The following is a 12,131-nucleotide window of genomic DNA, read 5'->3' as shown; positions in this document are numbered from 1 at the left end:
TTCCATGTACCTTGATTTAATTTCACTGGTTAAAAGTGTACTCCTTATTGCTTATCTTCTTTTAGATTGATTTGGGAGAACGACCTATCGTTCAAAGGAGAGAGCCAGTATCACTGGAAGAATGGACTAAGAACATTGATTCTGAAGGAAGAATTTTAAATGTAGATAATATGAAGCAGATGATATTTAGAGGGGTAAATACCTTAATATGGAGGATATTTGAAACTGCTGATATTTAAATTTTCTTTTTTTATGGGAGGTGTGGAGGTAGTCATGGAATGTACTCCTTTTTGATGAATGATGCCTTAAAATCCCTGTAGGACAGTGTGAGATCCTTGTGATGTCCCATTAGGTTCGTTGGGGAGGTGGGGACTGAATACCATTAAGCCTAGGGAAGAATAGTCTTCCTTACCTAAAGTTCTGTGGGTAATGTGAAGGAGGCATGTATGTACCCCAGTGGTAGTTGCCTTATCTAAGAAGGATTGGACTTAGAAAGACTAATCAGTCCTGCTGCCTTCTATAAATCTGTATACTCTGCATTGTTTAAGCTTTCTGGCATTTTCAGAGTCTAGAGGTAAAAAAACAAGTTAGTATTCACTGAATTGAGCTATTTTATGTATAAAACTATCTCTTAAATATTAGTTTCCCTGTGTATCTATATGCAAGTTTTATGAACTTAAAGTATTGCATTCTTTTTTACAAATGTGTTTAATGTTTAATATGCATATTTTCTTTAGGGACTTAGTCATGTGTTGAGAAAGCAAGCATGGAAATTTCTTTTGGGTTATTTTCCTTGGGACAGTACCAAGGAGGAAAGAACTCAATTACAAAAACAAAAAACGTAAGTAAGATCTTTTGTGTGTTCATTAAAGAAATTCAGATAACTCACCCATACAGATTAGTATAGAGCTTCTAGATGATTATTTTAAATAGATGAGAGTATGGGAAAATAATTTTATTTTTATCTTTTTAATTGAAAAATCATGAGCTCTGTACTTACTCAAACTAGACATTTCAAACACTCACTGCAGTTGTGTTGGTGAATATATATAGAAAGATGGAAAAAAAAATTCCACTTCCATTGTAAAAACATTTTCCATACTTGAAAAATAACTAATTAGATAGGGATTTTTAAATATATCTTTCATATTTATTTGTTTTTGTAATTATGAAATTATAAAAATGTCCCATAAGAAGTATATTTACTATTTAAGTTAATTACCTTTAAATTATTTTCCTGGTGCTCTTGTAACATAAACTAGTCTTTCATTTTTTTTTGGAAGACTGGTTCTATTTTTAAGTAATTTCTCAGACTTAAAAACTTAGACCAATTTTCCAGGTACCCTTCTTATTCCCAGTTCATCAGTCTAGCCTATGATTTAAATTCAGTCTGAATCATTATGTGCATATTTAAACTTTCAGACAGTCCTTTCTCTTTCAACACATTTGCCAGTTCTTTTTTATTTTATTTTATTTATTTATTTGAGAGACAGAGAGTGAGCGAGAGAGAGAGAGCACAAGCCAGAGGGTAGAGGCAGAGGGAGAAGCAGACTCCCCGCTGAGCAGGGAGCACGATGCGGGGCTCGATCCCAGGACCCTGGGAACATGACCTGAGCCTAAGGCAGACGCTTAACTGAGCCACCCAGGTGCCCCAATTGCCAGTTCTTCTAAGACATTTCACATTAACAAGTTTGTGAAAAAACTGGCTAGAAAATGGAAGTCTTATGTCACATTAAAAAAAAACAAACAGCAATTTGTAGCTTTGTATTTATAATTATTCAGAAACTTTAGTAGTTAAAATATTTAATAACTAGAATAATTTTAGGTATATTAAGGATTGAGGTGAATGTTTTCTTAAAATCATACCTACATTACTTGTTTAAGCAAAGTTTATGGTATGTATAAGGTTATTTAATTTTTCCTTTATTTTCACTTATGAATCGTAACTTTAAACATTTCACTATCATATTTATAACCTCACATTTCACTGGCATCATAAATGCTTTGATACATTGTTAATAGGAAAACCCAATCAGAATTTTTAAAAATACCGTGTTCATAGCTTTTTTTGGTATAAAATTGTTTTCTGTAGTGACGAATACTTCAGGATGAAACTACAGTGGAAATCTGTCAGCGAAGAACAAGAGAAGAGAAATTCGAGGTTAAGAGATTATAGAAGTCTTATTGGTAATTTTTTCCTAATTTTGGAAATGCGTGAGAGGGGTCTACAATGAAGTCTTGATAAGATTTAAGAAGTGAAGATATATGCAGAGATAGGGCTCAAAAGAGAAATCAGAATTGGAGAGTACATTAGAATGTGTGTTTGATGTTCTTGGTTGTTCCTTTTCCAATAGGAATATGAGGTCAGTCAATATAAGTACAGATGTATTTCATTTCCAGTTCCAAAATGTGAATTTAAAAAAGGTTTATTTGCTTATGGAATTAATTTCATTAAAAAATTATTGTCTCCCTATTACAAAAAATTTGTTTATTAATAGAAAAATTAGGAACTGTAGATCAGCAAAAAGAAGAAAATAAAGTTTAGTTTTGTTTCTTTCATCCAGAGATAACTATAGTTAATAGACGTTGGTTTATATCCCTCCAGACCGTCTCTAAATATGCATAATTTCATTTTTTTAATAAATGACTTCAGATAATAAATTTTTGTCAGTGTTTGAGAATTGAATAACTATTATCTAGGAATAACTATTTCATAAAGAGATGCTTGACAAAATTTTACATTAAAAGAATTAGACTTATTTCCAAAGAGTGAGTACTGGGTTATCTAGCTCTTATGATAAAGGCCAGGTTGGTATAAGTTATTGAGAGAATGCATATTTACTGCTGTACATGTCTCTAAGTTTTTGTTGATAATCTCCATTTTACAAAAGAAAACTGAACCATTGAAAGCATAAATGACTTGTCCAAGATCACATGGTTAAGGGCAGTACCCAGTTTTAATACTCTTAACTATCTTGTTAGTTAGCCTCTATATAATTTTAGGATAGCTTTGGATAGTAGTGGAACTTATTTTTAAAATTCTGATAATTGCTTTTGGATTTATCTATAGCTTCATAAATAAAGATGGGGGATGTTTTTACCACCATGGTCAATACTACCTTCCCATGGAAGAAGAAAATCTCTAAATTATAGTTAGAAAGTGCAACATAACCAGTTTGGTAGCTTTTTTTTTTTTCTTTTTTAAAAGATTTTATTTATTTGAGAGAAAGAGCACAAGTGGGGGGTTGGGGAGGAGGCAGAGGGATAGGGAGAAGCAGACTCCCCACTGAGCAGGGAGCCCAGTGAGGGGCTCCATCCCAGGACCCTGGGATCAGGACCTGAGCTGAAGGCAGACACTTAACCAACTGAGCCACCCAGGTGCCCCTGCCCCTTTTAAAAGATTATTTTAGAGAGAGCGTGAGCAAGTGAGGGGAGGGGCAGGGGGGAGAGAGAGAATCCTGAAGCAGACTCCCTGCTGAGCTCAGGGCCATTGTGGGGCTTGATCCCAGGACCCTGAGATCATGACCTGAGCCAAAATCAGAGAGTCAGCTGCTTAACCCCCTAAGTCACCCAGGTGCCCCAATTTGGTAGCATTTGTAGACATAAAGACAAATGATGAGTTTTTTTTTTTAATTTCAATTCAGTTCATTAACATACAGTATATTAGTTTCAGAGGTAGAGTTCAGTGATTCATTAGTCTTATATAACACCCAGTGCTCTTGCCCTCCTTAATGCCCATCAACCAGTTACCCCATCCCCCGGACTGCCTCCCCTCCAGCAACCCTCAGTTTGTTTCCTATGATTAATAAGAGTCTCTGATGGTTTGTCTCCCTCTCCGATGTTGTCTTGTTTTTTTTCCCTCCCAATGCGATCTTTTTGGTGATAGTACTTTTGATTATAAAGTTTTTATTTATTCATGTAAGTAATCTCTATACCCAGTGTGAGGCTTGAACTCATAATCTTAAGATCAAGAGTTGGATGGTCCTCTGACTGAGCCTTCCAGGTGCCCCTGTACTTTTGACTGTAAAAGAACCTTTTTTTTTTTTTTTCTGAAAAATAAATTATACCAGAATAAACTGTGTCTTTCCTCAGGTTAAAGCAAAACGTTGGGAATCTTGAGGCATGTGGTTAAATGAGGTTTCCAGTTGGAAGTCTCCTGCTGTTTTCACTTTCGGTAGGGAAAATGGTAATGGACTGTTTTTTCCTGCTTGGACATAAAATATTTGAACTGGAAGGGATCTTACAGATTAAGTAATTCAGTATTTTAAGCCTTTTCTTTTTTTTGTTTTATTTATTCATTTAAGTAATCTCTACACCCAATGTGGGGCTCAAACTCATGACCCGGAGATCAAAAATTGCATGCTCCGCCTGACTGAGCCAGCCTGGCATCCCTTAAGCCTTTTCTTTCCACATGCCATATCATCTTCCCTTTTTTATCAGGCAGCAGTGATAATGGCTCTGATATTCTCAATCTGTCTTGTGTCCTATTCTCACTTTGCCAGGAATTTGGAGGAAAAATGTAGATGTTTTAAATCACCATAATATAATTTGAATTGAGCCATACTTTAGTCCATTTTTTTTTTCATTTTTAGCAGATAACAAAATTGAAGCCCAGAAAAGGTTAGTAAATTGTCTTTAGTCAGCCCAGACTCATTCATAATCAGGTCTAATTCCTAATTCAGTAGCCTTTCAACTGTACCATGCTGTCTACCAGTAGAAGTATATATAATAAGTTGGTTTTAAAGCATTCTTTTTCTATAGTAGTTTTTCTCAGAAGTATTTTTTTGGAAAGATTACCAAAAGCTTTTTTTTTTGTTTTCTTTGATATAAATTTGCTTTATTAGAAAATACACAGGTAGACTGTAGATCTTGCTGTTAGTGCCAAGAAGTTGGATTTTGTGAAAAGAAACTATTCAAGCATTTTAAGTAAGACCGTTTTATTTATATTTTAAAATCAGTATTTCTGCTGTATGGAAAATGTGTTGAATCAAGGTAAAGTAGGAACAAGGAGACCAATAAGTGGGAACAACTATAAGCAACAGATGGTAGTAGTGGAGATGTAGAGAAATAAATGCATTCAACTTATATTTTGGTGATAGAATTGATAAGACTTTCTGATGTATGGAATGTAGGATATGAAGAGGAAAGAGAGAATTTAGGATGGGACTATGTTTCTTGCCTTGAGAAATTGGCCAATTGGTGGTTCCACTTATGAAGAGGAGGAGAATGGGGTATGGTGAAATTGAATTAGGTGTTACTTATATATTCCTTAAGGTGAGACCTACAAATGGAAAGTCCATTGGCTAGTTGAATAATCTGGAGCAGTCTAGTTAGGAGATATAAATTTGGGTATTATCAGTATAAATATCCACAGGAATAGATAATGTCACCTGGGGGGAATAAGAGGCAGATAAGAAGGCCCAGGAATCGCAGTCTTTAGAGCAGTGGTTCCTAACTTTGGCTGTATGCTAGAATCACCAGGAATCTTTTTGAAAATCATGTTCATTATTTTAAACATTCATGCATTCATTCAATAAATATTTACTTAGTGCCTCTTATGTACTAGGCTCTCCCCTAGGCTCCGGCAATTTATTAGTGAACAAAACAGACAAAGTACCCTCAAGAAGCTTATATTCTTGTAGGGAAGAACAGACAGTAAACAAGATAAGTAACATATGTAGTAGGTTAGTGATAAGTACTAAATAGAAAAATAAGGCAGCCAAGATGGTTAGGAAGTTTATGTGATGTTGTAGTTTTAACTTGGGTGACCCGAGAAGGCTTTTACTGAAAAGATGATATTCGAGTAGAAACTTGAAGGGGGAAGGGTGAGCTGTGCTGATATCTAGGTGAAGGGCATTCCAAGTAGAAAGGAATAGCATATGTTAGACTTGTTTTCACCCCAGGGTCTCTGCATGTTTGAAGTATAGCAGGGAGGTAAATATGGTTAGAGAGTAGAATATAGAAACTAATGAGGTCAAAGAAACAGTGAAGGAATAGGTACAGATCACATAGAGCCTTGTAATTCGTTATAAAGACTTGAGCTTCTCCTCTGAGTGTGATGGGAAGCCACTGGAGGGTGTTCAGCAGGAGAGTGATATAATCTGACTTTTAAACAAATCACTCTGGCTCCTGTCTGGGGAATAGCTGTGGGGGGCAAGGGAGGAAATATAAAGATCATGTAAGGTTATTGTGAGATTCAGGCGAGAGATGATGGTTGCTTGATACAGAGAGCTAGCAGTTGAGTGGATGAGATTTGAATAGAAACTTGAAGAAACAGTGTATGCCATGCAGCTATCTGGACGAAGGACATTCTGAGCAGAGGGAAACAGCATGGTCTAGACTTGTTTCTGCCTCATGGCCTCCGTATGTTTGAAGAAGAGCAAGGAGGAGACGTGTGGCTAGAGTCAAGTGAATGGGAGGGGTGGGGCATGGAGTGAATGATTGGGAGAGTTCGGTGTTGGTTTCTATATGTATTTTGAAAGTTTAACCTGTGTGTGTGTGTGTATCAGTGTCAGACAAGAGAAGCAAAGACTCAAGAGTGACTCCCAGAGTTTTTAAGGTGAGTAACTGGAGGAATGGAGTTGTGGGTTTTTTATTAAGACATGGAAAACTGAGAGAGAAGCAAGTTTGGAAGGGAATATTTGGAACTTGGTTTTGGACATGTTTAAGTGTGAGAATGCCTAATGGATGTCCTTATATTAATATGTACAGTAGGAGGTAGGTATATAGGACTGGAATTCAGGGGAGAGATAGGGGCTGGAGATGAAATTTAGAGGTCTTAAGCATATAGATGGTGGGAGACTAGATGACATTTCCAAAGGAGTGATCTATTTAGAAAAGTATGGGTCCAAGAATTGAGCCCTGAGGTACTTTTAACTTATAAGTAGGAACAATTAGGAGAAATCCACAAAAGAGACTCAGAAGAGAGCCAGAGAAAAAAAGAGGAAATCCTGAGAGTTTGTCCTGGAAGTCGAGTGAAGAAAGTATTTCAAGGAGTGACTAGGATGTCAGGTGAGCCGAGGTCTTGGATTCACCATTGCACAAGGTAATAAGGAGATCACTGGAGATTTTGATTAGAGAGGCGTTTTGGTAGAGTGGTGGAAGTGACAACCTGATTGGAGTGAGTTCAGGAGGGAAGCAGGAGGAGAGGACTTGGAGACAATATATACAGCTCTTTTCTGAAGTTTTACTCTAAACAGATGGAGACAAAATGGGCTGCTGTTATTTGGGAAAGAGGTTAAGTAAGATTTTTATGAAGATGAGAGAAACAACAGTATGGTTGAAAGCTAGGTGAGAATGGATCGAGTAGGAAGAAAAACTCATGAAACTAGAGAGGGAGACAAGAATTAAGTAGGGCAGTATCCTTGGTGGATTTCATGCGCTAGAGGAGGGGTTAGACTTAACCACCATCATGGAAGTTCCTTTAGAGTGATAGGACAGAAGGAGACTGTGTGAATACCAGTGTGGTTATGTGGTTAAAATAGCAGGATCCTGTGGAAGTTCTCTTTGGATAACTTCCGTTTACTCAGAAATAGGAAGCAAGGTCCTCATCTGAGAGCTAGAGTTGGGAGGAGATAACATGTTGGAGGCTTGAGGACAAAGGAAAAGATATAAAATAGTTATATGAATGGATGAACAAAATAAAGCATGATTGCCAGACATTAGGGGCCCACTTGAGGTTAGTGATGGCGTAAATAAAATGGGGTCTGTTAGCATGTTTGTGTTTTCTTCCATCTTTAGCTATATCAAGTTAGATGGAGAGTTGGATTTAATGAGGGCTTTTTGTTTTCTAAACTTAAGTACTAATTTTCTTTCTAGAAATAGTTTCTAGAAGTACTTTCCTTATAAAATATTTTTATATATCATTTTTGTTTTCTGCCTGGCATCACTTCTAAATATATAAGAGGAAAGAAATGCAGATAGTTCATGAGGTAAAAATAATTTTTACCATGTTTAAATCCCCTGTTAAGGCAGATATTCTATATTTCACTATGACTATGTAAATTGTGCTTGAGTTAATTAAAAAAATAAACTTATGTACCCGCCTATCAAGACTGATTTGAGAATGAAACAGTCTCATGTTTTTTATTTTTTTTGTTTTTAGGTTTTAAAGATCTTATTTGAGAGAGAGCACGAGCAAGGGGGGAAGGGGCAGAGGGAGAGGGAGAAGCAGACTCCCCACTGAGCAGGGAGCCCAACGCAGGGCTCTATCCTAGGACCCTAAAATCATGACCTGAGCTGAAGGCAGATGATTAATTACCTGAGCCACCCAGGTTTTGATGTTTTGATGTTTTTAAATGCTGTTTTTTAAATTTTACATTTATTATAGTTTTTTTGATAAAGTTTTTCTTTATTTCTTTGAAAAACATATCCACAATTTTATAGATATATACTTGCTTTTATTAAACCTAATATAGTGTATTTTATTTATTTTTATTTTATTATTTATTTTATTTTATTTTATCATGTTAATCACCATACATTACATCATTAGTTTTTGATGTAGTGTTCCATGATTCACTGTTTGCATATAACACCCAGTGTTCGATTCAATACGTGCCCTCTTTAATACCCATCACCAGGCTAACCCATCTCCCCACACCCCTCCCCTCTAGAACCCTCAGTTTGTTTCTCGGAGTCCATGGTCTCTCATGGTTCGTCTCCCCCTCCGATTCCCCACCTTCATTCTTCCCCTCCTGCTATCTTCTTTTTTTTCTTTTAACATATAATGTATTATTTGTTTCAGAGGTACAGGTCTGTCATTCAACAGTCTTACACAATTCACAGCACTCACCATAGCACATACGCTCCCCAGTGTCTATCACCCAGCCACCCCATCCCTCCCACCTCCCACCACTCCAGCAACCCTCAGTTTGTTTCCTGAGATTAAGAATTCTTCATATCAGTGAGATCATATGATACATGTCTTTCTCTGATTGACTTATTTCACTCAGCATAGTACTCTCCAGTTCTATCCACGTCGTTGCAAATGGAAACATTTCATTCCTTTTGATGGCTACATAATATTCCATTGTATATATATACCACATCTTCTTTATCCATTCATCTGTCGATGGACATCTGGGCTCTTTCCATAGTTTGGCTATTGTGGACATTGCTGCTATAAACATCGGGGTGCACATACCCCTTCGGGTCCCTACATTTGTATCTTTGGGGTAAATACCCAGTAGTGCAATTGCTGGGTCATAGGGTAGCTCTATTTTCAACTTTTTGAGGAACCTCCATACTGTTTTCCAGAGTGGCTGCACCAGCTTGCATTCCCACCAACAGTGTAGGAGGGTTCCCCTTTCTCCACATCCCCGCCGACATCTGTCATTTCCTGCCTTGCTAATTTTAGCCATTCTGACTGGTGTGAGGTGGTATCTCATTGAGGTTTTGATTTGGATTTCCCTGAGGCCGAGTGATGTTGAGCACTTTTTCATGTGTCGGCCATTTGGATGTCCTCTTTGGAAAAATGTCTGTTCATGTCTTCTGCCCATTTCTTGATTGGATCATTTGTTCTTTGGGTGTTGAGTTTGATAAGTTCTTTATAGATTTTGGATACTAGCCCTTTATCTGATATGTCATTTGAAAATATCTTCTCCCATTCTGTTGGTTGTCTTTTGGTTTTGTTGACTGTTTCTTTTGCTGTGCAAAAGCTTTTTATCTTGATGAAGTCCCAGTAGTTCATTTTTGCCCTTGCTTCCCTTGCCTTTGGCGATGTTTCTAGGAAGAAGTTGCTGCGGCTGAGGTGGAAGAGGTTGCTGCCTGTATTCTCCCCTAGGATTTTGATGGACTTCTGTCTCACATTTAGGTCTTTCAACCATATGGAGTCTGTTTTTGTGTGTGGTGTCAGGAAATGGTCCAGTTTCATTCTTCTGCATGTGGCTGTCCAATTTTCCCAACAGCATTTGTTAAAGAGACTTTTTTCCATTGGATATTCTTTCCTGCTTTGTTGAAGATTAGTTGACCATAAAGTTGAGGGTCTATTTCTGGGCTCTGTATTCCCTTCCATTGATCTCTGTGTCTGTTTTTGTGCCAGTACCATACTGTCTTGATGATGACAGCTTTGTAATAGAGCTGGAAGTCTGGAACTTTGATGCCACCAGCTTTGCTCTTCTTTTTCAACATTCCTCTGGCTATTCAGGGTCTTTTCTTGTTCCATAAAAATTTTAGGATTATTTGTTCCATTTCTTTGAAAGAAGTTGATGGTATTTTGGTAGGGATTGCATTAAATGTGTAGATTGTTCTAGGTAGCATTGACATCTTCACCATATTTGTTCTTCCAGTCCATGAGCATGGAATGTTTTTCCATTTCTTTGTGTCTTCCTCAATTTCTTTCATGAGTATTTTAGAGTTTTCTGAGTACAGATTCTTTGTCTCTTTGGTTAGATTTATTCCTAGGTATCTTATGGTTTTGGGTACAATTGTAAATGGGATCGACTCCTTAATTTGTCTTTCTTCTTTCTTGTTGTTGGTGTATAGGAATGCCACTGATTTCTGTGCATTGATTTTATATCCTGCCACTTTACTGAATTCCCATATGAGGTCTAGCAGTTTTGGGGTGGAATCTTTTGGGTTTTCCACATAAAGTATCATACCATCTGCAAAGAGTGAGTTTGACTTCTTTACCAATTGGGTGCCTTTAATTTCTTTTTGTTGTCTGATTGCTGTGGCTAGGACTTCTAATACTATGTTAAATAGCAGTGGTGATAGTGGACATCCCTGCCTCATTCCTGACCTTAGGGGGAAGGCTCTCAGTTTTTCCCCATTGAGAATGATATTTGCTGTGGGTTTTTCATAGATGGCCTTTATGATATTGAGGTATGTACCCTCTATCCCTATACTCTGAAGAGTTTTGATCAAGAAAGGATGCTGTACTTTGTCATGCTTTTTCTGCTTCTTTTGAGAGGATCATATGATTCTTGTTCTTTCTTTTATTAATGTATTGGATCACATTGATTGATTTGCAGATGTTGAACCAACCTTGCAGCCCAGGGATAAATCCCACTTGGTCGAGGTGAATAATCCTTTTAATGTACTGTTGGATCCTATTGGCTAGTATTTTGGTGAGAATTTTTGCATCCATGTTCATCAAGGATATTGGTCTGTAATTTTCCTTTCTGATGGGGTCTTTGGTTTTGGGATCAAGGTAATGCTGGCCTTATAAAATGAGTTTGGAAGTTTTCCTTCCATTTCTATTTTTTGGAACAGTTTCAGGAGAATAGGTATTAATTCTTCTTTAAATGTTTGGTAGAATTCCCCTTGGGAAGCCATCTGGCCCTGGGCTTTTGTTTGTTGGGAGATTTTTGATGACTGCTTCAATTTCCTTAGTGGTTATAGGTCTGTTCAGGTTTTCTGTTTCTTCCTGGTTCAGTTTTGGTAGTTGATACATCTCTAGGAATGCATCCATTTCTTCCCGGTTATCTAATTTGCTGGCATATCGTTGCTCATAATATGTTCTGATAATTGTTTGTATTTCTTTGGTGTTGGTTGTGATCTTTCCTCTTTCATTCATGATTTTGTTGATTTGGATCATTTCTCTTTTCTTTTTGATCAGTCTGGCCAGGGGTTTATCAGTCTTGTTAATTCTTTCAAAGAACCAGCTCCTAGTTTCGTTGATCTGTTCTGCTGTTCTTTTGGTTTCTATTTCATTGATTTTTGCTCTGACCTTTATTATTTCTCTTGTCCTGCTGGGTTTGGGCTTTAGTTGCTGTTCTTTCTCCAGCTCCTTTAGATGTAGGGTTAGGTTGTGTATTTGAGACCTTTCTTGTTTCTTGAGAAAGGCTTGTATTGCTATATACTTTCCTCTCAGGACTGCCTTTGCTGCATCCCAAATATTTTGAACATTTGTGTTTTCATTTTCATTGGTTTTCATGAATTTTTTAAATTCTTCTTTAATTTGCTGGTTGACCCATTCATTCTTTAGTAGGATGCTCTTTTTTTTTAAGATTTTATTTATTTATTTGAGAGAGAGAGAATGAGAGACAGAGAGCACGAGAGGGAAGAGGGTCAGAGGGAGAAGCAGAACCCCCTGCTGAGCAGAGAGCCTGATGTGGGACTCGATCCTGGGATTCCAGGATCATGACCTGAGCCAAAGGCAGTCTCTTAACCAGCTGAGCCACCCGGGT

The 12,131-nt window shown here is 37.2% G+C and overlaps 1 protein-coding gene across 5 annotated transcripts in view; it reads left to right on the top strand.

The window, feature by feature from the left end:
• Nucleotides 1-12,131, top strand: part of TBC1D15 (TBC1 domain family member 15) — an 89,389-nt gene that overhangs the window by 54,189 nt on the left and 23,069 nt on the right. For all 5 annotated transcript variants that reach the window (XM_027591769.2, XM_027591768.2, XM_027591767.2 and 2 more), the window contains 3 exons: nt 66-194; nt 738-841; nt 2,093-2,187. In XM_027591769.2, coding sequence (XP_027447570.1) covers nt 66-194; nt 738-841; nt 2,093-2,187 — 328 coding nt within the window. The remainder of the gene's footprint in view (nt 1-65; nt 195-737; nt 842-2,092; nt 2,188-12,131) is intronic.

This window comes from Zalophus californianus, chromosome 9 (genome assembly GCF_009762305.2).
Source record: "Zalophus californianus isolate mZalCal1 chromosome 9, mZalCal1.pri.v2, whole genome shotgun sequence".
Taxonomy (NCBI): Eukaryota; Metazoa; Chordata; class Mammalia; order Carnivora; family Otariidae; genus Zalophus; species Zalophus californianus.
This window is presented reverse-complemented; position numbering and strand designations above follow the sequence as displayed.